The sequence below is a fragment of the Culicoides brevitarsis genome, chromosome 1 (genome assembly GCF_036172545.1).
Source record: "Culicoides brevitarsis isolate CSIRO-B50_1 chromosome 1, AGI_CSIRO_Cbre_v1, whole genome shotgun sequence".
Classification (NCBI taxonomy): Eukaryota; Metazoa; Arthropoda; class Insecta; order Diptera; family Ceratopogonidae; genus Culicoides; species Culicoides brevitarsis.
In genome coordinates, this window is record NC_087085.1 from 38,910,215 (window position 1) to 38,935,838 (window position 25,624).

At 28.0% G+C, this 25,624-nt stretch overlaps 6 protein-coding genes and 1 long non-coding RNA gene across 8 annotated transcripts; 3 read left to right on the plus strand and 4 right to left on the minus strand.

Moving 5' to 3' along the window:
- Positions 1-190: 190 nt before the first annotated feature.
- Positions 191-3,376, minus strand: LOC134836808 (RNA-binding protein FUS). The gene is made up of 4 exons (XM_063852040.1): positions 3,053-3,376; positions 1,816-2,952; positions 922-1,085; positions 191-718 (listed from the first exon to the last, which is right to left on the minus strand). Exons 1-4 carry the CDS (start codon positions 3,112-3,114, stop codon positions 663-665), a joined length of 1,419 nt encoding a protein of 472 aa, XP_063708110.1. The 5' UTR covers positions 3,115-3,376; the 3' UTR covers positions 191-662.
- LOC134836810 (uncharacterized) lies at positions 973-8,005 on the plus strand. The gene is made up of 3 exons (XR_010162326.1): positions 973-1,131; positions 7,754-7,869; positions 7,928-8,005. It is a non-coding gene; the product is annotated as an uncharacterized LOC134836810 (long non-coding RNA).
- A 407-nt stretch (positions 8,006-8,412) lies between these two features.
- On the plus strand, positions 8,413-10,599 carry LOC134829356 (zinc finger protein 771-like). The gene is made up of 2 exons (XM_063842407.1): positions 8,413-9,406; positions 10,072-10,599. The coding sequence occupies exons 1-2, from the start codon at positions 8,494-8,496 to the stop codon at positions 10,410-10,412; spliced, it is 1,254 nt and encodes a 417-aa protein (XP_063698477.1). The 5' UTR covers positions 8,413-8,493; the 3' UTR covers positions 10,413-10,599.
- A 1,977-nt stretch (positions 10,600-12,576) lies between these two features.
- Positions 12,577-14,206, minus strand: LOC134829365 (AH receptor-interacting protein). Its single transcript, XM_063842419.1, has 4 exons — positions 14,022-14,206; positions 13,770-13,949; positions 12,778-13,705; positions 12,577-12,673 (listed from the first exon to the last, which is right to left on the minus strand). The coding sequence occupies exons 1-3, from the start codon at positions 14,106-14,108 to the stop codon at positions 13,010-13,012; spliced, it is 963 nt and encodes a 320-aa protein (XP_063698489.1). The 5' UTR covers positions 14,109-14,206; the 3' UTR covers positions 12,577-12,673; positions 12,778-13,009.
- A 930-nt stretch (positions 14,207-15,136) lies between these two features.
- LOC134838534 (zinc finger protein 62-like) lies at positions 15,137-16,658 on the minus strand. Its single transcript, XM_063854080.1, has 4 exons — positions 16,359-16,658; positions 15,647-16,301; positions 15,339-15,586; positions 15,137-15,281 (listed from the first exon to the last, which is right to left on the minus strand). Exons 1-4 carry the CDS (start codon positions 16,598-16,600, stop codon positions 15,203-15,205), a joined length of 1,224 nt encoding a protein of 407 aa, XP_063710150.1. The 5' UTR covers positions 16,601-16,658; the 3' UTR covers positions 15,137-15,202.
- An 838-nt stretch (positions 16,659-17,496) lies between these two features.
- Positions 17,497-20,453, minus strand: LOC134827306 (serine incorporator 1). 2 transcript variants are annotated; one of them, XM_063839911.1, is made up of 5 exons: positions 20,317-20,453; positions 19,352-20,183; positions 18,417-18,590; positions 18,091-18,256; positions 17,497-18,025 (listed from the first exon to the last, which is right to left on the minus strand). In XM_063839911.1, exons 1-5 carry the CDS (start codon positions 20,350-20,352, stop codon positions 17,887-17,889), a joined length of 1,347 nt encoding a protein of 448 aa, XP_063695981.1. In that variant the 5' UTR covers positions 20,353-20,453; the 3' UTR covers positions 17,497-17,886. The 2 variants fall into 2 exon arrangements, with proteins under 2 accessions (XP_063695981.1, XP_063695973.1); XM_063839903.1 differs by having other exon boundaries at positions 18,091-18,265.
- Positions 20,454-22,134: 1,681 nt separating this feature from the next.
- On the plus strand, positions 22,135-25,099 carry LOC134836963 (signal recognition particle subunit SRP68). The gene is made up of 3 exons (XM_063852258.1): positions 22,135-22,288; positions 22,393-22,742; positions 23,668-25,099. Exons 1-3 carry the CDS (start codon positions 22,186-22,188, stop codon positions 25,012-25,014), a joined length of 1,800 nt encoding a protein of 599 aa, XP_063708328.1. The 5' UTR covers positions 22,135-22,185; the 3' UTR covers positions 25,015-25,099.
- Positions 25,100-25,624: the final 525 nt, after the last annotated feature.

Genomic DNA, 25,624 nt, shown 5'->3' on the forward strand with positions numbered 1-25,624 from the left:
GTAATTTTCAGTAAAACCTAATAAAAAAAACTCAGAACTCGTGTAATGAACGTCATGCAATAAAATGGTGGGAAACCTACAAGTTTTACTTTGAGCTAAATATCTTATCGAATGCAGATCTTTTTTTTATTTGTTTTAATATTTTATTATTAATATTTTTTTTATGAGATTGGAAATTTATACAATTAAAACTCAAAGTTCTTTCAGGAATCTTAAAATTATTATGGATTTAAAACTAAAATGCTACGTTTTTTTTTTATTTTATTAATATTATTTTTTTTTAATATTTTTTGCTTAATTATGTACGTTCCCGAATAAAATAATAATGAATATTTTTTTATTTATTTTTTTTTTTTGTATTTTTCAATGATTAATTTTTTTATACTTTATTTTTCTTACATACAATTTTTTTTTTTAGTTTTGAACACTTACGATGAAAAATTTTAAACGAAATATTTTTATGTAGATTTTTTTTGCTACATTTATTTATCGGGTATGAATCCTTGATGTTGTTGCTTATCTAGTTGCTTGGCAATATTTCATCATTTTTCTTTTTCTTTTATTTTCTGTTGAATTTTCTGTGATCTCTTTCTTTCTTTCATTCATTCAATATTTTGTGTAAGGATTTATTTTTATTTTTTTTTTCTTTGTTTTTTTTATGTTTAATAATAACCAGCATGACCTGAGTACTGATCTGTTTTACCATAACCGTATGCGTCTAAAAAATATGAATGATTGATTTGTTTTATAAATAAAAGTTTTTCTTGTGCGATTCTTTTTTTTTTGTTTTTTCTTGTTCAAACTTGTTTCAAAAAATTTCTTATCGCGCGTTTTTTCGTGTCGAGAGACTAAAAGCCGGATTAGTGTGCAAAAGTAAGGGGCAATTGTGTAATTTGGGGTAAAAAATTGTTCAGTACTTACCATATCCTGCTGCGTTATATGTTCCCGATCTGTCATCGTAATGCGGTTGGGCATATTGGTCTGTCGCTACGGCACTGTAATCGCCAGTTTGCGAATATCCCTGACTATAGTCGGCTTGGTAGTTTGTTTGCGCATAACGCGCGTCATGTTGTCCATACGATTGACTAAAATTATGAAATTTATCAGTAAATTGTGAAATGTCGAGATAAGGTTTCAAGGTTTTTTTATATTTTGCCCTATTTATGAGTTATTTTTTTCATAGAAGAGTTAAAATTTTAATTTTTTTTTGTTTTTCTTTTTTATTTTTGAGGAAGAAATCTCAATTTTAATTATTTTTTTTTATTTTTTTCAATTTAAAAAAAAACTATTTTTTTCTTATTATTTATGAAGAAAATTATTTAAATTACAAATAAAAATTTTTAAAAAAGTAAAAAAAAAATTAAAGGGAAATTAAAAAAAAAATTGATCAATAAGAAAATTATGAAAATCTAGAAAATAAAATTTTTTTTTTAATTTTAAAATTGATTTTTTAAAAATAAAATAATAAAAAATAAAGAAAATAAAAAAAAAAATTAAAAAAAGAGAATTTTAAAAAATCGTAAAAAACTTTTAAAAAATTATTAAAGCAAAAAAAAATCCTTTTTAAATAAATTTCAAAAAAAAAAAAATAAATAAAATTTAAATTAAAATTTTTAATCAAAATTTCAAAAATTCTTCAAAAATTAAAAAAAAAATAAAATATTACGATATTTATAACGAATGAAAATTCTAAAATATCAAAAAAATTCATGGAAATTTCGCAAACTCATAAATTTCTTTTCATTTTCGATTTAAAAAAATGAATTTTCTAACAAAAAAATTAATTATAAATAATTTTTCAATGCAAAAACTCACCTATAATCGGCATATTGTTGACTTTGATCGTATTCCGTGCCCGTTCCATATCCCGCAGCTGCTGTCGCGCCATATCCTTGCTGACCATAACCATTCGCAGCAGCATATCCTTGACTCGCGGGAGCTCCATAACTTCCATGTTGCGATTGTGCATACGGATCAACAGGAACTTGACTTGCGGGATCAGAATAACCTCCGTGATGCGGCATCGGCGCCTGATTATACGACATTTGATTCGGAGGTCCATTATATCCCGTTGGCGGAGGTCCTCTATTTCCTCCCGGAGGTCCTCGCATTCCCGAATTTGGTCCGTTATCGTAACGCCCTCGTTTTGGCCCAACTCCGGGTCCTCCTGGCATCGATCCGGGAGGTCCTCGTTTAATCGGTGTCACAGTTGTCGTGTTCGAGGGTTGTCTCGTGTCGTATTGCGGGCGACTTAAGTTCGGATTGTATCCGCCTCGACCACGATTTGGCGGAGAATTGCCCATGGGAGGTCCCTGGCGATAATTTCCGCCGCCTCCGTAGGAATTTTGACCGTAACTATTGTTTCCCATGGGAGGTCCTCCGCCTGAATTGTATCCGCCGCCGCCGCGATTTCCGCCTCTTCCTCGATAACCAGATCCTCTTCCGCGATATCCGTCTCTGCTGCGATACCCGTTACTGTCTCTGTCCCTATCTCTGTCTCTGCCTTGATATCTTTCGCCACCGCTATTGGATTCAGATTGATTTTGCGACGTCGACGACGAAGTTTGGTTCGTGCTGGTTGCAGCAGGCGTTGCTCCCGATCCCGTTGTCGTTGCTGCTGCTGTCGCTGATTGTTGCGTACTCGGATTTGTCGATGCGTTCGCATTCGGGCTTGTCGTTTGCGATTGTGCGGGACCTGTTGTCGGTACTTGCACATTATTCGAATTTGTCGAAGATTTGCCATTTTCTTGTGGCCCATCAGAATTCGATGAAGAATTATTGAAAGAACGTCCTCCGCCGCGATTCATTCCTCTTCCGCCGCGAGGCATAAATCCTCTCATCGGGGGACGAGGTCCTCCTGGACCTCCAAATCCGCGTCGCGGAGGTCCGTTGAATCCTCCCATCATTGGACCAGGAGGCCCATTAAATCCTCCTCCTCGATTTCCTCTTCCGCTAAAAAAAAACGAAAAAAAAAAAATAAATTATCAGTATTGAAAAAACATCACAAAATGGCGACCAAAAAAAAAATCGATAAAGCGAAAATTTTTCTTACCCGCCACGCATCATGCCGCCCCTTGGTGGGCCTCTTCCACGAAATCTTGGAGGTCCATCCATGTTGTTTTATATAAAATTTGTTCTATCTGCTGCAGATATCGTCAAAAATTCAACTTTTTTATTTACCCACGCTTCGGATGCGCAGATTTTTCGTCACCGGTAAAGACACGAAATTCGCACAACTTTTACGAATTTTTACACAATTTTTATTTTTATCGCGAATTTCAATGGTTCTCTACACTTTTTGATAATTTTTAGTAATTTCAGGTCCGCGTTTCGACAGCAAATGAAGCTTTTAAAACTTTGTTTTTTCTTGCGAGTCGAGAATTACCTACTACTGTAATTCAGTCGAAAGAAAACTCGTGTGGGTTAAAATTAAGGAAATACGGTACTAATGTCTTTCGTCGAATGCAAAATTTAATTAAATAAAAAAAATCGCATTATTTAATTTTAATTTTTTTTTTAAATTAAATTAAATTAAATTTTATGATTAATTAAATTATAATTTAATTTAAAATTTATTCATTAAATAAAATTTTATAAAATTATTCTGATTTTTTTTTTTTTTTTTTAATCTCAATTTTAAATAATTTAAAAAAAATAATTAAAATTAATTAAATTTTATTTTAAATAATTTATAATTATTTATTTAAAATTTAAAAAAATAATTTCTAAAAAAATATAAAAATTTCAATAAAAACTACAATTAAAAAAAAATAAAGAAAAATTGAAAAATGGAAAAAAAATTAATAAAAAAAAATTTTAAATTTTTGATAAATTTTAAAAAATACAATTAAAAAAAATAAAGAAAAATTTAATTTTTAATTTAAAAATATTTTAAAAAAAAAAAATAATTTTTAATTTAATTAAAAAACTTTAATTCAATTTTTTTTTATAAAAATTTTATTTTTTTTTAATTTCATAAAATTATTTTAAATAATTAATTATAAATTTTTCGAATTTATGAAAATAAATGTGTGAATTAAAAATAATTATTGATATTTTTGAATTAAAAAATCATAATTTTAATTTTAAATTTTGAGAAAAATTCTTTAAAGATTTTTTTTTATTTTCAAGTCAAAGAGTAAATAAAAAAAAAGTAAATAAAAATCAAATTATTTTTTTTTATATTTTCGTAGTTTTATTTTTTTTTATTTTTACAATTTTTTTTTCATTTTTTTTTTAATTTTTTTTAAATTTTTTGTTAAATTTTAAATCATTTTTTAAGTATTATTAATTTAATTTAATTTAATTATTAATTTTTCTTTATTTTTTTTTATTAATTGTAGTTTTTAATTTTTTAAAATTAAATAATTTTTTGAACTAAAAAATTAAAAATTTTCTTCAAAAAAGAAATTTTACTTAATTTATCAACATTCAGCTTTAATTGGATGAAATTTCAGCAAATGTTTCTTCATGAGATGCTTATAGACAAAAGGTCGACTGCATTCCGGACAAGAAAATTGTGCGATTCGTGTGTGACTTTTCATGTGAGTTTTCAAATTGTAACTTGTTTGAAAGGATTTTCCACAAATGCTGCACTTGTTATTCCGACAATTTTGATGCACATTTCTTATATGAGTAATCAGAGAAACTCTAAAACGAAAAATTTAAAATTTAAAAAAAATTTGAGAAAATTCAACAAAAAAACCCACTTTGATGAATAATTTTTGCCACAAAAATAACAAGTTGGTTTTTCCGTGCAATGCTTCAGTTGGTTGTGTTTTCTCAATTTTGCTCTATTTTGAAAAATCAAATCATGACATTCGGCATGGGAGCATTTGATGACGCTGTAAGTGTGATTGTACCAAAAATGTCGCTTGTACTGCTCCCAATTGCACATTTCCGTGGGACATTTGTCGCAAATGAAGTTGCTGAGTTCCCGTGGAGGCGCAACGTATTTTGTGTCTTCGCTGTGAGATTTTTCATGAGACGAAAGTTCTTCGGGGGAATTGCAATGGAACCAACAATTTTCGCAATCGAATCCTTTTTCTTCTTCTTCGTCGGAGTGACAGGATGAAAAGTCAATATCTGGATCGATTTCAAGTGGAATATTGTCTGTTTGTTCAATTTCTTGTTGTTTTTGCACTTGTGATTGTTGCTTGACTTCCGCTTTTAATATCTGAAAAGTGATTAAGTAGAGATATTAAATTACGGTAATTTGAGATTAATTTTAGGGCGATGCAATGAGAAAATGTGTTTCAGGTTACAGAAATCCCTTATAATTATTTAAATAAAAATAAGTAAAGAAAAAAAGGTTTAATAAACTAATTTTGTCGAAATTTGGTTGAGTAGCTAAAAAAAATGTTTTACTTATTTCGAATTTAAAATTTTGAGACTTATTTTGCTTTTTAAATTTTATTTTAAAATTTTAAATTTTTTTATTTTAAATTTTATTTTTAAATAATTTTATTTTAAAATTATTTTGCTTTGCAAAATTTTTTAAAAGTTAAATTTAAATTAAAACTTAAAAATTTATACTCAAAATTTATCAAACTGAAGATTTTTTTGTTCTTAACATTTTAAACAAGGCTTTAACAAATAATTTTCACTCATAGATGCTTTAAATAATAATCAATATGTTTTAAAATCAGCTACAATTATTTTTTACTATATTGCAAAAATTAAAAAAAAAAGATTTTCAAAAAGTATCATTAAAATTTCCTTTAAATAAATTAGCATTAGAAAATAAAAGAAATAAATAAAAAAAAATAAATTTAAGAGAATAACACAAAATTTCAATGAAAAAAAATTAAAAATTCCAAAAAAAAAAATTTTTTTTTGCTTTCTTCATATCATTATTAATTACTTTAGCTTGATAATTAATTACTTAAACTTGACTCTTAGTAGTCTCACAAAAATTTACAATTTTTGATAAAATGAGTGAAATTTTGCTTTTACATGGTTTTTTTTAAATTGTATATGTGAATCTATTTTTTTTTAGTTAAATCTAATCTTCTTTTACTTTTTGATCATTTTTTAATTAAAAAAATTAAATTTTTATATATTGTATTTTACTCAATCAAATAATGAGAGAAACCTTTTTAATGAAACTTTTGTTGAAAAATTTTTTTTTTTTATTTCTCTTAAAAAAAAAGAATTTTTTAAAAATGATCTAAAATTTTAATGGATTAAAATGATTCAAAATTTAAAAAATAATCCCTTCACTTATTTTTCTTTATCCTCGTCGCCAATTTTTAAAAATTTTTCTCGTCGCCAAATTATCTCGTTACTTCAGCCTTTTTCGAAAAAATTAAAACTTACCTTTTGAGACTCTCTACTCATCAAGACGAACTCATGGAACAAATTCACCATTCGGAAGCACTTTATACAAATCGCTTTTGGCAACGGATCTTCTGACTTAACCTCAATATTCAAATATTTCGATAATCTTTCCCGCAATTTCTCGATCTGATCTACGTTGATCGTCGTTTTCTCGGGTCGCGCGCAAATCCGACAAATATTTGTCTCAGTCTTCATTGTTCTTCGGTAATTCCTTCACTGAACAAAAAAAAAACTTAAAAAAAGCTTTCAACACTGACAAAATTGAGCCTTAAATAATTTATTAATCACTCGCGAGCCAACCACAACATTGGCCTGGAAACGATGAGTAGTCAACGAAAACTGAACATTAATTCACGTTCAACAATGTGTTAGATTGATGTGTTCAATAATAATAATAATGTGTGGGGATTTAATGGGAGGGTGGTTTGTTTGCACGTGAATATTAAATAAATGTTGAAAGAAAATTAAAGTGATGTCAATTAAGGGAGCTGCATTAATTTTTTTTTATTCAATGACAATAAATATTGTCGAACGTTGAAAATTGATTTCTTTTGAATTTTTTTCTTTTGTAAAATTTTTCTAACCCACTCTAACCGATAATAATAGACAATTTTTTTCGAATTAAAGTGAACACATGTTAAAACGTAGAATGTTTATATAAACAAACTCAAACAAAGTACAAACATACGAGACAAGTGCACACGAAATGAGTTAAAAAACGACAAAATTACTTTTTTTAATGGTTTTTTTTTTGTATTTTGTCTGCCTTTATTTCCTTTAATGCAGTTGATTTGAAGAAAATGCCGCGTTTTCAATGAAAATCGATTTAAAATTTCATGGAAGTGAAGTGAAAAATTCAATAAAAATTTAAAATAAATTTAAAAAATAAATAAAAATAAAAAAAAAAAAAATAATTAAATAAAAAAATAAAAAAAATAATAAATAAATTAAAAAAAATAAAAAATAAAATAAACAAAATAATAATGAGCAATAAAAAATAATAATTTTAAAATTAAAAAAAAAATATTTAAATAATAAAATATTGAAAAAATAAAAATTAAATTAAAAATCAAATTTAATTATTTATTTTTATTTTTCATAAAAAATTGTAAATTTTTAATTTTTTTTAAATTTTTTTATAAAATTTAAATTTTTTTTTTTATTTATTTTAATTTTTATTTTTAATTTAAAGAGAATTAAAAATAAAACCATTTAAGCAATTTTTCATATTGGTAAAAAAAATTGGCAAAAAATGTAAAAATATTTTTTCATAGAAACCTTTGATTTTTCAATCAAAATTAAAAAAAATAAATTTTCATGAAAACTCTCATTGATTTTTAATTTCGTTTTATATTTCCATTTTATCTCTTCGAAATTCCAAATTTATAATAAAAAATGTCTTTCATCAAAAAAGGTCAAACCGAACAAATAATTATCTTCAACGGGCACGAAATTCCTGCGAGTCAAATTACTGAGATGGATGTTGCCTTACATCGTATTGTTGCGAAAGGACGTCAGCAGGACTCTTCGGTAAGAATTTTTTTAAATGAAAATTAATTTAAATTTTTTTAAATAATTTTTTTTTCAGCCGATTCGAACCCAAAGACGTCATCGGAGTAACTCCCGTTCTCGACCTCAAAAATCCAACGAAAAATCCGGGCATTCATCATAAAATTCTCAATTTTCAAAATTTTTTATGATTTTTTCGGATTTTCATGTTTTAATAAATGTTTCGTTAAATTAAAATTATTCGCTCCTCTGTAACCGCATCCGTTGAAGTGACAAAATCCTTCTTCTTCAAAGAAAAATGAGCTAATTTCTAAATTTTTAACAGAAATTAACAAAAAATTACCTGAATTTCCGTCATGACTGACAGCAAATACCTCTCAAAGCTCCAATTTTGACCAAAAATCCATCAAATTAAGCAAAAATTAAACAATTTTTGATTTTGCCGCACTGTTTTTGATAATAACGGCTTATCAGTGGTGTCCCAGAGCACCGAAAAAAATGTGCCTGTGCCTCGGGTCGGTAAAAATTCTCGTCTCGATTAAAATTCCGATCTCGACAAGAAAAAAAAATAACACAAACAATAACAAAATCCAAGTTTTCGAAGAATTTCATGCAAAAAATCGATTTTCAAGGGCAGAAAATTGCATGGAAATGGATTTAAATTGCCTAATATGCGGCGACGCCCTGAAATCTCGCCGTCACAACGTTTTCGACACCGTTTCCGATCATTCGCGGACTTTTCTGTACGAATTGGTGCAAAAGGCGCTTGGATTTGAGCTGGATCTCGCCTTGTTTGAAAGTGACGAGGACAAAGCCATCGTTTGTCTCTGCGAATCGTGCTACGGAAAGATCAACAATTACGATTTGGGTCTGACTTTGTCGGAAAAAGCGCAACGCGAACTCGAAAAATTGCTCGAAGAGAAAATCAAGAAGCAAGAAACGATGGAATTGAAGTTGGATGACCCTGAAGAAGACTTTTCGTTGATAAAAGATGAAGACGCGATGGATGTTTATCCGGAAATTGGCGAATTAACGGGAATTGCAAGTGTGGGCGGCGAAGAAATGGAAGAAGAACACTTGATTGAGTACGAGGAAGAACAAAGTTTCGACGAAGAAGACACTTTTGATCAAGTTCTGATACAAGATTCGGACCAATCCGAAGGAGAAATCGTGAAAAAATTGACACCGAAGCAGCGTGGAAGGAAATTCACGAGAAATATCGAGCAAGGGAGGTTTTATTGTGACATTTGTAATGCGGGATACACGACGCAAGAGGCCTTGGATTTGCATACGGAGCGACATCGGAATGTTGGAGTTAACGAGTGTCCTGAATGTCACAAGAAATTCGCGCAAAAAAGTGCGTTAACGCGTCACATGCCAATGCATACGGGAGAAAAGCCGTATCAGTGCACGCAATGTGGCAAGAGATTCATTCATTATTCGTCCTTTAATATGCATATGTTGATACATGATGACGTGCGGTTAAAAAAGTGCAAAATTTGTGGATTAGCTTTGAGGTCTACATCGCATTTAAGTCGACATATGAGAGTTCACACAGGTAATTTTTTTATTTTTTCGATAAAAATTTAAATTTAATTAATTAAAAATTTCTTTTAATTAATTTTTTGAAAAATAAAATTTAAATAATTATAATTGATTAATTTAATTAAATAATTTTTTATTAAATTATTTAAATTAAATATCGATAAAAATAATAAGTATAACTTTTTAAATTAAAAAAAAAAATATTATTTTATATTAATTTTGTGATTTTTAATTAAATATTTTTTTTTCGTTAAATATTTAAATTAATTAATAAAATTAAAATTTAATTAATTTTTTAAAAAAATAAAATTAAATTGAATTAAATTATTTTTTTTTTATAAAATTTAATTTTAAATTAATTTAATAAAAATTTATTTTAACTACCTTAATATTTAAATTTAAAATAAAAAAAATTATAATTTTTAAAAATTTTATTTAATTTTTAAATTAAATTATTTAAATTAATTTTTTTTTTATTTAATTAATTATAATGAAAAAAAAATTTTGTTAAAAATTAATTTTTAATTAATTTTTAATTATTTCTTTAAATGATATTTTAAATAAAAATTAATAAAAAAAAATTAAAAAAAATTAATTTAATGAATTAATTTTTATAATTTTAAATAATTTTTAAAATTTAATTTAATTTTTTAAATTTTTAATTTTTATTAATTTTAGGTGAAAAACCCTACGCCTGCCCAACCTGCGGTCAAAAATTCGCACAACGTTACAACATGAACGCGCACATGAAAAGTCATCAAGGAATCAAGAGAATGCCCGCAAAACCCACAGAATGTCCATTATGTGATGCCGTATTCCGTGTCAAGGGCAAACTGAAAGATCACATACGAGAAGTGCACGGAGAAACAGTTGCAATTGTCGAACCATCCAGTATTGAAACGGAAAATGGCGAAGGTTGGGTCATCATAAAAGATGATTTGCCGAAAAAATTAACAGACGGTGTGCAAGTCGAAGGAGTTGCGCTGCTACAAAATTATCAATTAGAAAATCTTGAATAAATCGTGGCTTAAAAAATTATTTTTTTTAATTTGAAATTTCCTTACAAAGAGCCACAAAAACTAATTTTAAAAAAATTAAATTTTCATTCAAGAAAATCGGAAAAATTTTCAGAGCATTCTTAGTTGTATTTTTAACAATTTCGTCCATAATAATTTTTATTAATTTAAAATTGTTTTTGAATTTTATTTATCTATAATAAAAAAAATTTTAAATTAAAAAAAAATATTTTAATTTATATTTTTTTATTTAATTAAATTGATTTAATTTAACATTAATTTTTTTTAATGTTTATTTTATTGTTTATCAAATTCAATTAATCTAATTGAAAATTTAATCGTTACATCTTTTTTACATGTAATTTTTTTTACATCAGTCGTCATTTAATATTCATTGCGTTAAAAAATCTGCTAAAAATGTTCAAAGTTTCAATTTCATTTGAATCCAGATTAAAATTTTTACTAATTCCATTTAAAATATTTCTCTTATTTCCGTGGCACAAAAACAAAAATAAATTTTGCAAAATTCTTCGAATAATTTTAGTGACAATTTTATCTCTCGTCGGTCTCTTTTTCATAATTAAAGACTCTTTGATTCTTTTAAAGCAAAAACATTCGGTTTCTTCAATAATCAGCTTGGCTTTCTACCTTCTCTGTTGTGCCGCAGGAACAATTTCGTGGATTCAATCGATTGTCACAACGGAAAAACAACGAAAGATCTTCCGAATAATCGATCACATCGACGCCATCTTGAAACATAACCTCAAAAAACCGATGGACTACGACGCTGAAAATGGAATTCTCAAGAGAACAATTTCGTGTTTCATGTTTGTAGTTTTATGCGCTTCAGCAGTTTTTACATGGGAATCCTTTTTATCAGAAGCTCTTTTGGGAATTCGATTGGGAGGATTTTTATTCGCGCTTGTTTCACGTTTAAATTTTTTGCTTTTAATTGTTTTTGTGGAAATTGTCACGAATCGATTGACGATGATTTTAGATTTTTTTGATCAATTTTCATCGTCTTGGAGAATAAATGACATGAAATTTCCAATTGAGACGATTCGCAGCAATTATTTGAACTCTAAAATGGATTCGATTAGAGAAATTTATGTGAGTTTGAGACAAATTACGTTGATCATTAAGGAGTCTTTTGGTTGGTCTTTGATGATCTCGATGATTTATTTATTTGTGAATTTATTGCTGCAAATTTATTTTTTGATCTTGAATGTTACTGAGAGAGGGAAATCAGCTCAAATGATAATTATTAGTAAGGAATTTCAAAAATTTTCTTTTTATGAATTTTTTGGCTGATTTCTTAAGTTTTTAGTACTTGTAGTGCGAATCGTGATGACAACATTTACTCTTGCATTTTTTGCGCATCGAGCTCGAAAGTGCGAACAAATGGTAAGAAATTTATTTTTAATTATTAAAAAAAAATTTAAAAAATTGAACTTGATTTTAATAGTTTTAATTATTTTTAATTTTTATTTTTTTTTATTTTAAAATAATAATTTAATTAAATTAAATTAAATATTAAAAATAAAAAAAAAATCAAAAAATTAATTTTTACGAATTTTAAATAGCAAATTTAGAAATTTGATTTAAAATAATAAAATTAAAAAATATTAAAATAAATAATTAATTAAAATTAATAAATTATATTAATTAATTAATTAATTACGTTCAAAATTAATTTACTTAATTAATAATTTTAATCGTTTTTTAAATTTTTAGTATTTAAATTTTTTCTGTTTTAAATGAATTTTTCAAAGTTAATAATTTTCTTTTTAATTTTCTAATTTTATACCATTAAAAGGGTATTTTTATCAATTTTTTGAAAATAAAATTTCTATTATAATTATTTTTTTTTAAGGAAATTTTAAAATTATATATTTAAAAAAAATTTCAAAAAAATTAATTTATCCAAATATTAAAAAACTAAATTAATATTAAAAAACTAAAAAATTCAAAAACCATAAAAAATAATTTTTTCTATAAAATTTCGACTCTTGAAAAATTAAAATTAATTTTTTTTTTATTAATTTTGAATGAACTTTTAATTAATTAATTAATTTCAATCAATTAATTTTATTTATTTTTTTTAATTTTTTTTAATTTTTTTTTTTACAGCGCATCAAATTAATTATCAGCCTTCATGACATCCAAAGCAGCAAACTCGACTTGGAATTAAGTTCATCTATTCGCGAATTTACCCTTCAAATTAACAAACAACCTTTAAACATCTCAGCAAACAATTTTTTCATCTTCAACAACGGATATCTTTGCTTAGTAATTATTTTTTTAAATAATTTTTTTAAAAATTTAATTTAAATTTTAATTTCAGTTCATGCAATTTATGGTCACTTACCTCGTGATGTTGGTACAAACTCCACAAAACATAAAAAAATGAAAAAATTTCATGATTCAATCACTTTTATTGACATTTACAAACACAAATAACTAAATTTCTAACAATTTTTCCAAATATTTTCCTTTAAATTGCTTCAGGAAAGTAAGAAAGGTCCCTTTTTGTGACTAGATACGAATTTTTTTTGTACGTTCAAACAGTGGAAATATAGAGTTTTGTGTGCTTTAAAGTCTTAGAACAGTCCTTTTAATTTTTCTTTTTCGCTTTTTTCCTTCTCTCGCAGCAATTTTTTGAATTCGCTCATTTCTTTGGCAACCGCAGAGTTCAATTTCGGATCCAATTCGACGCATTTGATGAAATCCCGTTCAGCTTCTTTGTCCATCCAGACACCTGCGTGCGCTTTAGCTCGTCGATAATACGCTTTTACGTTGTCTGGATCGTATTTCAGGACTTCCGTGCAGTAATTTATGACCGGATAGTAGTCTTTCGCCAATAATTTGCATTGAGTGTAATTCAATAAAAGCGGAACTTTGACTTCGGCAAGTTCATTCCATTCGACGTCGTTCGGTTTCTCTTTGAGCATTAATTGTTCGATGATTCCAATGGCATACGAGTAAGCATCTTCAGCTTTTTTGAATTCGCGCTGCTTGTAAAAATCATTTCCTTGATCTTTGAGCTCTTGAACTCGTTTCAGCTTCTCGTCGTCGTCCATTTGCCACGATTCCTTTTGATAATCGGAGGCCAGCTCCACGGAAATCAGCTCAACAGTGAATTCCAAGTCACACGGATGCTTCAGCAAGTCGTTCAAATCGTCATAGCCGATGCCTTCGTTCTGTAGTGTCATGCCACACATGTGTGTGCGACGTTCCTCAGGTGGTTTACTCGCATCACGAATCGTTTTTGCCACAAATGGGTACTGAACTACCAACTAAAATTAAGAAAAATGAAGAAAAATTGAGAAAAAAATTTTTTTCAACACAAAATCGACTCACTGATTGATCCACGGTAAATTTCGCGACTTCATTTAGAGCCATTTTCTGCACAATCACTTCCCATACTTCCAATTTGAACTTTTTTCCCAACACCAACTCCATCGGTTTGTTCGTTTTCTTGCTGTCATCGATCAATGTTCGGTCCTTGTCGCATTTGCGTGTCTGATAGTGAAATTTCACCTGCGAATCGATTAATTAAACAAAGAAAAAAATTAATTTCCGGAAGGAAAACATGAAAAAATTTCAACTTACTCTGGTCCCTGGGGTGAGCGGAATGTATTTGGAGCCCGGAAAGAGCATTTCTTTCTTGATGAGGGCTTGGTCGATGGGTGCATCCATTTTTTAAATATTTTATTTTTATTTAAATTTACTACTTAAGCTATGAAAAATCGTGAAAAGTGTAGAAAAATTTGTCCGAGAAAATGTTTTGAGTTGACAGATGATGACCCTGTGAACATTTGAACGAAGGAATTCCATGATGACACATGAAAAAAAATTTGAAAAATTTCTTCAGAGGGTTCGTTTTTCAGAAAATTTTGATAAAATAAGAATTTATAATTTTTGATAAAAATAATAATTTATAAATAATTAAATTAATTAATTTTTTAAATATTTTTAAATAATTTTATTTCGTTTCGTATTTCAAAAAAAAAAAAAAAAAATAAAATAAAAAAAAAATAAAATAAAATGGAAATTATTTAAAATATTGTTTTTGTAATAATTAAAAATACAAGTTTGACTTTTTAAAACAATTTTTTTAAATTTAAACAAAAAATTAAATTTTAATTAAAAAAAAAGTCCAAAATTTTATTTTGTTTCGAAATTAAAAAAAAAATTTAAAAAATTTTTAATTTTGATTTTTTAATAATTGAAAAATTAAAATAAATTTAAAAAAAAATTAAAATTTAATTGAAAAAATAAATTAAAAAAAAATTTTGACTCAAACATACGAAATACTATTAAAATTTTCGAAAAAAAAATTAAATTCAAATAATTAATTTAATTAATTAATGACAATCAATTAAAAAATTTATTTTAAATTTGGAAATGTTCGAAAAAAAATTCTTAGAAGATAAAAATAATTTTTAATTAAATATTATTTAAATAAATTAAAAATTAATAAATTTAAAAAAAATATTTTTGAAAAAAATATAAATTTCGAAAAAAAATTAAAATGTTCGAAAAAAATGTAATTTTCGAGCATTACAATTAAAAGTTTTAATAAAATAAAATTTTCCAAGACAAAAATTAATTTTAGTTTAATTAATCAAAATTAAATTTCACACAATTTTCGAAAAATTGTGACAAAATAAAATAATTCAAAACTTTTGTTTTTTTTTATTTTCAAGAAATAATTATAAAATGAGTATTTCTTAAATAAAATTTCAACTAGAAGTGTACAAAAATTGTCTTTTAAGGTCTCATGTAGAATGTCATCTTCCCATCGGGCAACGATCTTCATGATATTTTCTACTTGACATTGCAAAATATCCCTTGTTGCAGAATTTGCATCTAAAAAAAATTAATTTTAAATATTTTTTTTTAGAAAATTTCAATGAAAAATCTTACTTGAAAGGCAAATCTCCCAAATGCGCTCCTTGAATATGGCGTTTTAAGTCACTATCCCACTTGTAAGTCTTATCACATTGATCACATCTGTAGATTTTCTCATGGAAATGCGATTCTACATGTCTTCGAATCATGTCGCGATACGTAAAAGTCCTCGGGCAATGAGCACATTGATATCTTTTGATATCCTTATGACGATAAGAATGCGCCATCAGCATTTTCGGTTCTAAAAATGCTCTTCCGCAGATCTAAAATTAATTTTTCAAGAATATTTTATTTAAAATAATTTTTTTTTGAGAAAAACTTACGTCACAAACATGTTTCCGTTCCCCGTGAATCTTAAAATGCTTGTTCAAGAAGGTTTTTGAGGCAAATCTCCGTTCGCATCCTGGATGGGGACACACAAAAGCCATGTGCTGGGCATGAACTCGCAACTCGTGTTCCTTCATCAGCATTTTGTTCGAGTAAATTTTGCCGCAAAAGGAGCAAATTATATCTTGACGCTCTTTTTCTTGGAATGACTCGCGTTTTTTCTTGTTCAAGTACTCCGTGACACGATCTCGGGGCGGTTCAACGAAATTCGGGACCTCGAAATGCTCCTGCAGTGAACGAGCGAGACGGAATTTCTGTTTGCAGTATTTGCACTCTTTTTTGTGCTTCGTCGTGTACTTTTGTTCGGAGTTTAGCTGAATTTGGAGCGAATGGATCGATAAATGGGCCTCAAATTCATCGGATTTTTCGAAAGTTGTTTGACACATGCAACATTTTAGCGATTTTTCGTCAAATTTCTTCTTGCGTTTCTTCTGGGCGGTAAATTCACTCTTAATTTCACGTTTAATTGTCCTTTGATCCTCTTCGTTTTTGATATTTTTAGGTTCAATAACAATCGTTGGCTCAAAAATTGGTTCTTTCATGTCCTCAATGTCATCTGACTCACTTTCGGACTTTACAACTGTTATCAATCTACAAGAAAATTGATAAAAACTTAAGAAATTTGGAAAAAATCTGAAGAAAACTCACTCAATATCATTTTTATGAAGCAATTTGTCACTATTTTCGACTTCAGTTTGGAAAATCAACACTTGCTCCAGTTTTTCGTGGCACGGAGAACAAATTCTTTGTGGTAGTAGGTCATCAGCTGAGATTGAGACATCAGCAATACTGTTCAAAGCTTCCCAAATTTGCTTTTCCTGAACGACATCGGTGAGTTTGAAAGGACAATCGACACACTGAAGGCAAATTCTGCACATTTGGTCAGTCATTTTGTGCAAAAATGTCGGAGAAAGGAATTTATGCAGCTATGCGAAGGTGTGTTTTTATGATTTGTTTACGTAAAGGAAGGGTTCGCTAAATTGGAGACGTGATTTGACGAAGGTTGGCAAATAGAGAGAGGTTACTGTAGGTAAGTAAAATGCTCATTATTTGAATTAATTTCATGAAATTTAATAAAATGTCTTAAAAAATATTTTTTAAAGAAATTTGACTCTCAAAATAAGATTTTTGAAGAATTTCAGATAAGATTTGTGAAAAAAACGTCTTTAAATTTCTTTTCATAAGCAATTTCTGAGTTCAAAATTGACAAAAAAAAATTTTTTTTAGTTTTTGAAATTTTTTAAGAGTTTAAGGAAAATTATTTTGAAAAATTTCAATTTTTTTTTTGAAAAAAATCTCAAAGTTTGAATTTTTTGAAAATTTTAGTCAAAAACTTTACAAAACTATTGCATATAAAAATTTTATATAAAATTATTTTTTTTAATTTTATAAAAAAATATTTTTTTAATTTTTTGAAAATTTTATAAACTTAAAAAATTTTTTAAAAAAAAAAAATTATAAATTTTAAAAAATTTTTGAATTTTTAAAAAATTTTTGTTTAATTTAAAAAATATTAAAATTTAAGATTTAGAAAAAAATTTTCAAAAAGAAAAAATTCAAAAAAATTATTTTATTCAAAATTTAAGATAAAAATTACTTGAAAATATTTTAATGGGGAAATTTTTTTTGACATTTTAGATAAAAATTTGCCAAAAATGAATAAAAAAATTTTTTTTTCAAGGAATTTTTAGAAAAATCCAAGACTCTTTGCAGAGAAATATTAAAATCGGTCTTAAAAAATTAATTATAAAACAAAAAATTATAAAAAAACACATTTTTTGAATACTTTAATTGATCGTTTATTAATTCTCTAAATATTTAGTGTGAATTTAGCTTCAAAATAATCAGCTACGAATACATTTCTTAATATAAAAAATTAAAAAATCAGATTAGCATGGAGCTTTTTTCATCTTAACTTAACACAAAGAGTCATTTGGTAGGTAAATATTTCATTTAAAACTATTTTTAATCACATCCTTTCCATTCATTCCTTTTGAAAAAATCAAATTTTCTGTTATTTTTCCATTTCACAAAAATAATTTCTGAACTTTTAAATAAGTAAAGTACTTCTACTTAGTAATAATAATAATTTTTGATCCTTAAACTGGAGTAGTCTTAATTAAATTTTTCCATTTTAGACACCAAAAGCGAATATTGAGTCAAAAAAGGAGCATTTTTAGTCAAATTCACGATCGCTGAGGACGATTGGGGCAACAAGAGACCATCCATAGATCAAAACGCAAAGCCAGCTGGAGATAATTTTAACCCACATCGAAGCTGCGTTCGAGTTGAGAGTCTCCAATGTTGAGTTTGGTCTAAAAAATAAAATTTTTTTAATTAATTTTTGATTTTTAAAGGAAATTTCGCATGAAAAACTTACTGATACCAATTGGTGAGCGTCATCATGACATACAACGTAGCCAAAGCGAAGATAAAATGGAAAATTGACCAAGAATAAGCAACGCCATCTTCCTCATTGTCCCAAACTTTTTCGTTTGCACTTCCGCTACGACCTCCGGACTCGGCATCGCCACTTCCCAAGTTTTCTGTCAAGACTTGAATCGATTAGCAAACAGCGAGCATGCGATTTGTGCAAAGAAAAGATAGCGTAATGTTAGTTTTTGGAGACTTGACGAGGGTCAAGGAGGTTATTTACGCCACAGAAGTTACAGAAAAGTACAGACAAACAACGGAAACGGGACTTACCTTTCATTTCGCTCGAGTCAGAAGTTACAATTCGGGCAGCTTGGGAGGCAGAACGCAACGAGGAATAGAAGATGCAAGCCATCCAGATGCACAAACCAACAATGGCAGTTTTGTCGAAGGTTACGCGAGTGTTTTGATCGTGAATTGGGATCATTCCGGGGTTGCAGTTGTGATCTAAAAATATTTTTTTAGTAAGATTTTGTTTAAAAAAAGTTTAAAGGTGAGTTAAAAAAAGATTTTGACAGAAAAAAAAGAAATTTTGCTTAAATTTTTAATTTTTTTGAATCAAATTTTTTATCATAAAATTTTATTTTAAAAAAAATTTAATTTCAAAAAAATATTAAAAATTAAAAAAAATTAATTTAATTTAATTCAGAACTTGAAAAATTAAAAAAAATTAGTTTATGAGTAATTTTTGTTATTTTATTTTTTTTATATTCAAAACTTTCAAAAATTTGTAATAATTTATATAAAAATTCAATTTTGAATAATTTTCAAGCCAATTTTTATAATTATTCATATTTATCAAAAGTCTTATTTTATATTTTGAAAAATGAAAAACTTCAAAAAAATAAAAAAAAAAAAATTTTGAGAAATTTGAAATAAATTTTTTCAAATTTAATTTTAAAAATTCAAATTTCAGAAAAAATAATTTTTTTTTATAAAAAGTCAACCATTTTTAAGAAAAAATTTAAATAAATTTTTTAGCTTTTTAACTTTTATCATTCAAAAAATTAAAAATTTATCAGCAAAAATTTTCAAATTTTTAATAAAAATTAATTTTTAAAATAAATTTGTGAATTTTCAAACAAAATTTTAATTTTTTTTAAAAATTAAATTTTTATTTAAAAATTAATTATTTATTTTAAAAATTTTTTTAGTCAATAATTCAATTTAAACTTAAAATCAATAAACTTAAAAAAAAAAATCCTTACCTGGATTATTGGCGATGGCAGACCATGTCAAGTACATTGTGTACAACGTTACACAAGAGCTTTGAAGCAATCCGGATTTCGGGAGACGTTCCTGAATGGGATTCAATACGGACAAAATGCTCACGGCAATGCACAAGAGCATATTAAAACTGATGAAGAACTTATTCAAGCCACAAGCCTCGGATTTCGTGTAATAAACGAACAAAAGAACGATTCCCGTGAACGAAACGACATACTGGATGCCCGTTGCCGACAACAAAGCACACCACCAACCACGCGATTCGGTCTCCTCATAATTCGTAACCCATGCTTCAGCCCAATTGTGCGCAAAATCAACGATCAACACCAATTGCACCAAAATAAATCCAAGTCCTCCGAGCATTCCGATCCACATCCAAGCCGTGCCGAAATTTTCTTGCGGAATAAACATCGCGCCAATCGTAATTCCGCCCACGATTAAATATTTCAAGCCCCAGAAGCCGTTTTGGATGGGCGCTCGAGGATCACGGGACGAACGAACGCCAATTGTGATGATCGACATGCACATGAAGAAGCAAACGAGCGCAAAACAAAGACGATAAACCGCCATGTAACCAATTGCGTAAGTACAATCGACATCGGGAACGGCGTATTTTGCGACAGAAGTCGAATTTGCGCAAAACGGAACTTTTCGCAGGAAATCCGCGAGTCCTGGCGTTAAAGCGATTGCTCCCAAAACAGCTGTAACGATCAACATGATGGCGTACATGAGACGAGACGAGGTCGAGTTACGACATGAGGGGCACGCGGAGCAACATAAGCTGCAGGCAGTGCCTGTGCAACAACAAGCGAGCTGAAAAAAACGAAAATTAATTGGATTTATTTGGATAATTTGATGATTCATTGCGTTACGAGACACAAAGAAAATTTTTTTTTTGTTCAAGGAAAAAAAGTTTTTATCGAATTTTGAGGAAACGAACACTTACTTGAGCAGCTGAACATAATCCAAGTACGGCTCCCATCGTTGAAGAGACTTTTTCGCACTTTTTATCCTTTTAATTTGAGTTTTTTGGGAGTTTTTCAATTTTTTCCTTCAATTTTTATTTTTGCGTTGTTTTTCTCGCGATTGACAAACAATAGTATGGTGACCAGATGGTTATGTTTTTAAGAATGTCCCCGATTTATAATTTCTGAGAACGAATTTCGATTACTTTTTTTAATATTTTCAAAAATTTTTGTTTTAACAAAATTAAGTTCAAAGCTATTTTTCATCAAAAATCGTCAAGATATCAAAAAAATCAACTTTTGAAAGTTTTTTCTTGCATTTTTAGTTCTAAATGACTTAGAATCATCAGAATTTCCAAAATACTTTTAATTTCCAAAGAGTAAAAATTTCCAAAATCTTGCCTATAAAATTAAAATATTTAAAAATCATGCCAAATTAATATTTTTCTGATGATAGAAGACAAAAAAATATTAAAAAAAAATTTTCAAAATTTTGTGAATATTTTTTTTTTAATTTTAATTTTTTTTAGTTCGTATTTGATGATGTTGAAACTGAATTGTATGTATATATTTAATTAAACAAAAATTCTTTGGTTTAAAAATTTCTTCAAAAAATTTGATTTTTTCGAATTTTTATTAAAATATTCATATACTCAGTTATTCAATTAAAAATTAATAATTCAATTAAAATTTGAACATTTTTTAAATTATTTTGTAATATTTTTTTTTACAAAAATGTCAAATATTTGTGAAAAAGATTTTTTTATTTCAAATTTTTTTTACCGCATTTCGAAGAAAAAATGCAGTATTAAATTGTGTGTGTGTGTCAGTAACGCTGTGCCCCAAAAAATTTTTTTTATTTCTTTAAAAATCAAGGAGATTTTGATGGAAATCATCTTTAGAATGAATATTTATTTAATTTTAGCTTTGAAATCCATCAAAAGTTTGTTAGATCTTGACTTGAAAAATTTCATGACCGAAATTTTTTTTTTATTTCTTCAAAAATCAAGGAGATTTTGATGGAAATCATCTTTAGAATGAATATTTATTTAATTTTAGCTTTGAAATCCATCAAAAGTTTGTTAGATCTTGACTTGAAAAATTTCATGACCGAAAAATTTTTTTTTTATTTCTTTAAAAATCAAGGAGATTTTGATGGAAATCATCTTTAAAATGAATATTTATTCAATTTTAGCTTTGAAATCCATCAAAAGTTTGTTATATCTTGACTTGAAAAATCAAGGAGATTTTGATGGAAATCATCTTTAGAATGAATATTTATTTAATTTTAGCTTTGAAATCCATCAAAAGTTTGTTATATCTTGACTTGAAAAACCTCAAGATAGTTTTTCTTCTTTTTCGAAAAACTCTTCATGAAAAATTTTTTACCGCAATTCGAGGAAAAAATGCGGTATTAAACTCGATTTGTGTGTGTTTGTGAGGATCCTGAAGGTCTGTGGACAGTCCCTTGGGTTGTTAGGTGTATGGAATTGTGAAAGGGCCATGAGGAGTACGAAAATGTGAAATTAGGGGTACAAAATTATGAAATATTTGCATTTCAATGGAAAAAGTCTGTAGTTAATAAAAATTTCGGAAAATTGAAATGAGGAGTATGAAATTGTAAAGTGAGGACTACAATAAAGAGTAGGTATGTAATATCGAAATGCGGTATAGTATGTCGTTCTTTAGACGACTACTTTTTCTATTTTTATTTTTTGAGTTCAAATTGAAAAAAAAACATGTCCCCGAATCATTTTAGAAACATCTGGTTACCTTATCAGCACAGCAATCGATGTTCTGTCACCCGAAACGTCACTCTTCGGAAATTGGATTGTGGATATTGTCTGAAAATGTCTGAGGAAATTAATCCAAAATCGCAAGAACTACCCGAGGGAGAGGCTGAAACGGCGGAAAATGACGAAAATCAAGCCCCAAAGGTCTTCACCATCGAAGGTAACATCCCGAAATTCCTGTCTTTCTCCAATTTTTTGCCTCAAACATTTTTCCACGTCACTGCTAACCTTCTTTTCTTTCACTTTCATTTCATGCAAATCCAGTTTTGTGCATGATCAAAAAGTCCCAGCAGCAGCATGGATTGCGTCACGGCGATTATCAGCGTTATCGTGGCTATTGTTCGCGTCGCGTAAAGCGTCTTCGCAAAACGTTGCATTTGCCGCAAGGCGATCGGCGGCACTACAAGAAAAAAGATGTCACTGTCGCGCATTTGGAAGGCAAAGGAGCTGACGAACGTTTTGTTCATATCCCGTTGATACTGGCGGAACGTGCTTGGGCTTATGCGATGCAGTTGCGACAAGAATCGAACACGGAGCCACGCAAAAAGTTTCATCTTGTGTCGAAATTGAAGAAGGCTGTCGTGTATGCGCATCAATTGCAGGATTTGTGCAACGTGAGTGTCAATTTTCGTCATAAATTTCAAGAAAATTTAATTTTTTTCATCATTATTTCCTTTAAATTTTCATAAAAGTTTTTTTTATCATTTTTAATTTTGAATTTTTATGAAAATTTATTTTTTTTTTATTTTTTCGTTCTAAATTTTCATGAAAAATATTTTTTTTTGTTAAATTTTTCCATGAAAACTTTTTTTTTTATTTTTTAAGTTTTCTTGTAAGTTTTTTTGTAAGTTTTCGTTTAAATTTTCATGAAAATTTTTTTCATGAAAATAATTTTTTTTTTTTGTTTTTAAAAATGAAATTTTTTTTAAATTTTTTTTTCACATTTCGTTTAAATTTCATGAAAATTTTTTTATTTGTTTTAAATTTTCATGAAAATTTTATATTTTATCATTTTTCGTATTTAATTTTTATGAACTTTTTTTTTTGCTCTTTAGTTTAATGAAAATTTATTTTTTTTTTTTTATTTTTAAAAAAAAATTTTAAGTTTATTTTCATGAAAATTTTTTTTTAAATTTTTTCCTTGAATTTTTCAAGAAAATTTAATTTTTTTACATTTTTCTCTAAATTTTAATGAAAATTTAATTTTTTTTTTTAAAAATTTCACTTTTTTTTAATTTTTTAAAATTTTTTAAAAATTTTTATTAAAATTTTTTATTTTTTCTAAATTTTCATGAAAATTTATTTTTTTTTAAATTAAAAAAAAAATTTTTAAAATTTTTTTTAAAAAATTTATTTTTAATGAAAATTTTCATAATTTTTAATTTTTTTCATTAAAATATTTTTTTAATTTTTATGAAAAAATTTTTTTTAATTTTTCACAAAAATATAATTTTTTCCTTGAATTTTTCAAGAAAATTTAATTTTTTGACATTTTTTGACATCTGCTAAATTTTAATGAAAATTTTTTTTTTCTTGTAGACTGATGCTTTTGACGCCCGTTCAAAACTCGAATGCGAAGCTTATGTCGCCTGGATGGAAGGCTCCCTCAAATTCGAGTTGGGTGCGTGGAGAGAAGCTGCCGAAAACTTGAAGAAAGCCCAGTTGGTGTACCAAAACTTGATCCAAGCACTGCCCGAAGAGGAACAAATCATCTACAAAGCAAAAGTTGACGAACTTGCGCCGAGTTTGCGTTATTGCGCGTACAACATTGGCGGAAACGCCTCCATGGATGACCTTTTGGAGATGCGCGGACAAGGCGTTTTGAACAATTTGGATGCTTTAATTGCGCAAACGAAGACGCAAAGCTTGGAAACGCTCCAAACAACCGAATGGCGAGGCAGAAAAGTCACCGTTCGTCCCGAAAAAGTTCGTCTCTTCCTCATCAGCATCCAGGATTTGGCAAAAACAGTCGACAAAGCGAAGGATAATCAAGCCAAAATCGAAATAATCGAAGATGTCTTGATCGATTGCAAGGATGCCATCACCGCAGTGCGTGATGAGATCAAGCAAGACCCCAAATTACGAACTGCCAGTGAAGATGGCGCCTTGACGGGCATCCAATATCTGTTGTCGTATTTGTCGCATACGCGATTGATGCTCACGCTTGAACGAAATTTGTACATGGTAGCGCAAGCGAAGCAAAGTTTCGAAGAATCCGGAGCTGAAGCACGTTCCCAAGAAGGAAAACGCGTCAGACCGCAGGATATTTCACGTTTATACGAAATTATCTTGCAAAATATCGTCGAATTGCAGCAATTGCAAGGATTTGAGAACGACGCCAAATATCAGGCGGAGATTAACGAACTTGCGCTCGCGTTCAAGGCATTCCGTACGTATTACATCGCATTGACGCTGATTAACTTGAAACGCTGGAAGGAAGCTGTCGCCTTGTACGAACGTTCCACGAAATACGCCAAGGAAGCGTTGCAGTCGAACAAAATGAACCAATTTAATTTGCGCGCCGAGTTAACGGATCTCGTAAAAGCCATCGAAGGATCCCGTTTTTCCGCACACGCTTATAGCGTTTTGGAAGACGATAGTTCAGACAGCTCCGCGTTGTACGGAAAACAATCGAAAACGACGAAACCGTTGTTCGAGAGACTTTCCGAGTATCGCGAAGATCCGTCACTTCTCACGAAAAATCCGAATGTCATCAAACTCGTGCCAGAAATGGAGCCTATTCCATGCAAACCGCTGTTTTTCGACTTGGCACTCAATTTCATCGAGTTTCCGGATTTGGAGGACAAGATACAGGATCCGAAGAAGGGCGCTGGCATTTCTGGATTTGTTAAGGGATTCCTTGGATGGGGCGGCGCAAACAAATAAATTGTTCTTTTTTGTTAGTTTTTAGCAATTGGTTGAAATTTGATACAATTATAAAATTGGAATAAAGCTTTTCATTAAAAAAAAAGTTTTTTTTATAGTTAACATTAATTTTTATTTAACATTTAAATAACAACGTTTGCTACTTTTCTATTATTTTCTAGGACCCTGCACAAATATTTAACATTTGCAATAAATAAACTGAGCAACCTTTTCCTTAAAAATCTAACGGAGTGAGTTCGTAAAGTATTTTTGACAGGTGAAAATTTGACAGTTAAATTTTAATTTTTTAAAAATATTTTTAATTAAATTTATTGATTTTATGCGAAATTTTAATGAAAAATTAATATCAAAAATTCAAAATTTTTTAATTTTTTTTTCAAAGTAAAAAATAATTCAAATGTCATAATTTTGACATTTGTCATATTGACAGCTGTCATAATTTTTCATTAAAATTTTTAGATTTTTTAAAGCATGTTAATGATATTTTTATCTTTTTAATTTTCTAATCACATTGATATTTTGAACCATGTTTTAAAATTTAAAAAAAATGCAAGGAAATTTTGTTATTATATAGAACTGTCAAAATTTTGACAGCTGAATTTTTTTTGAA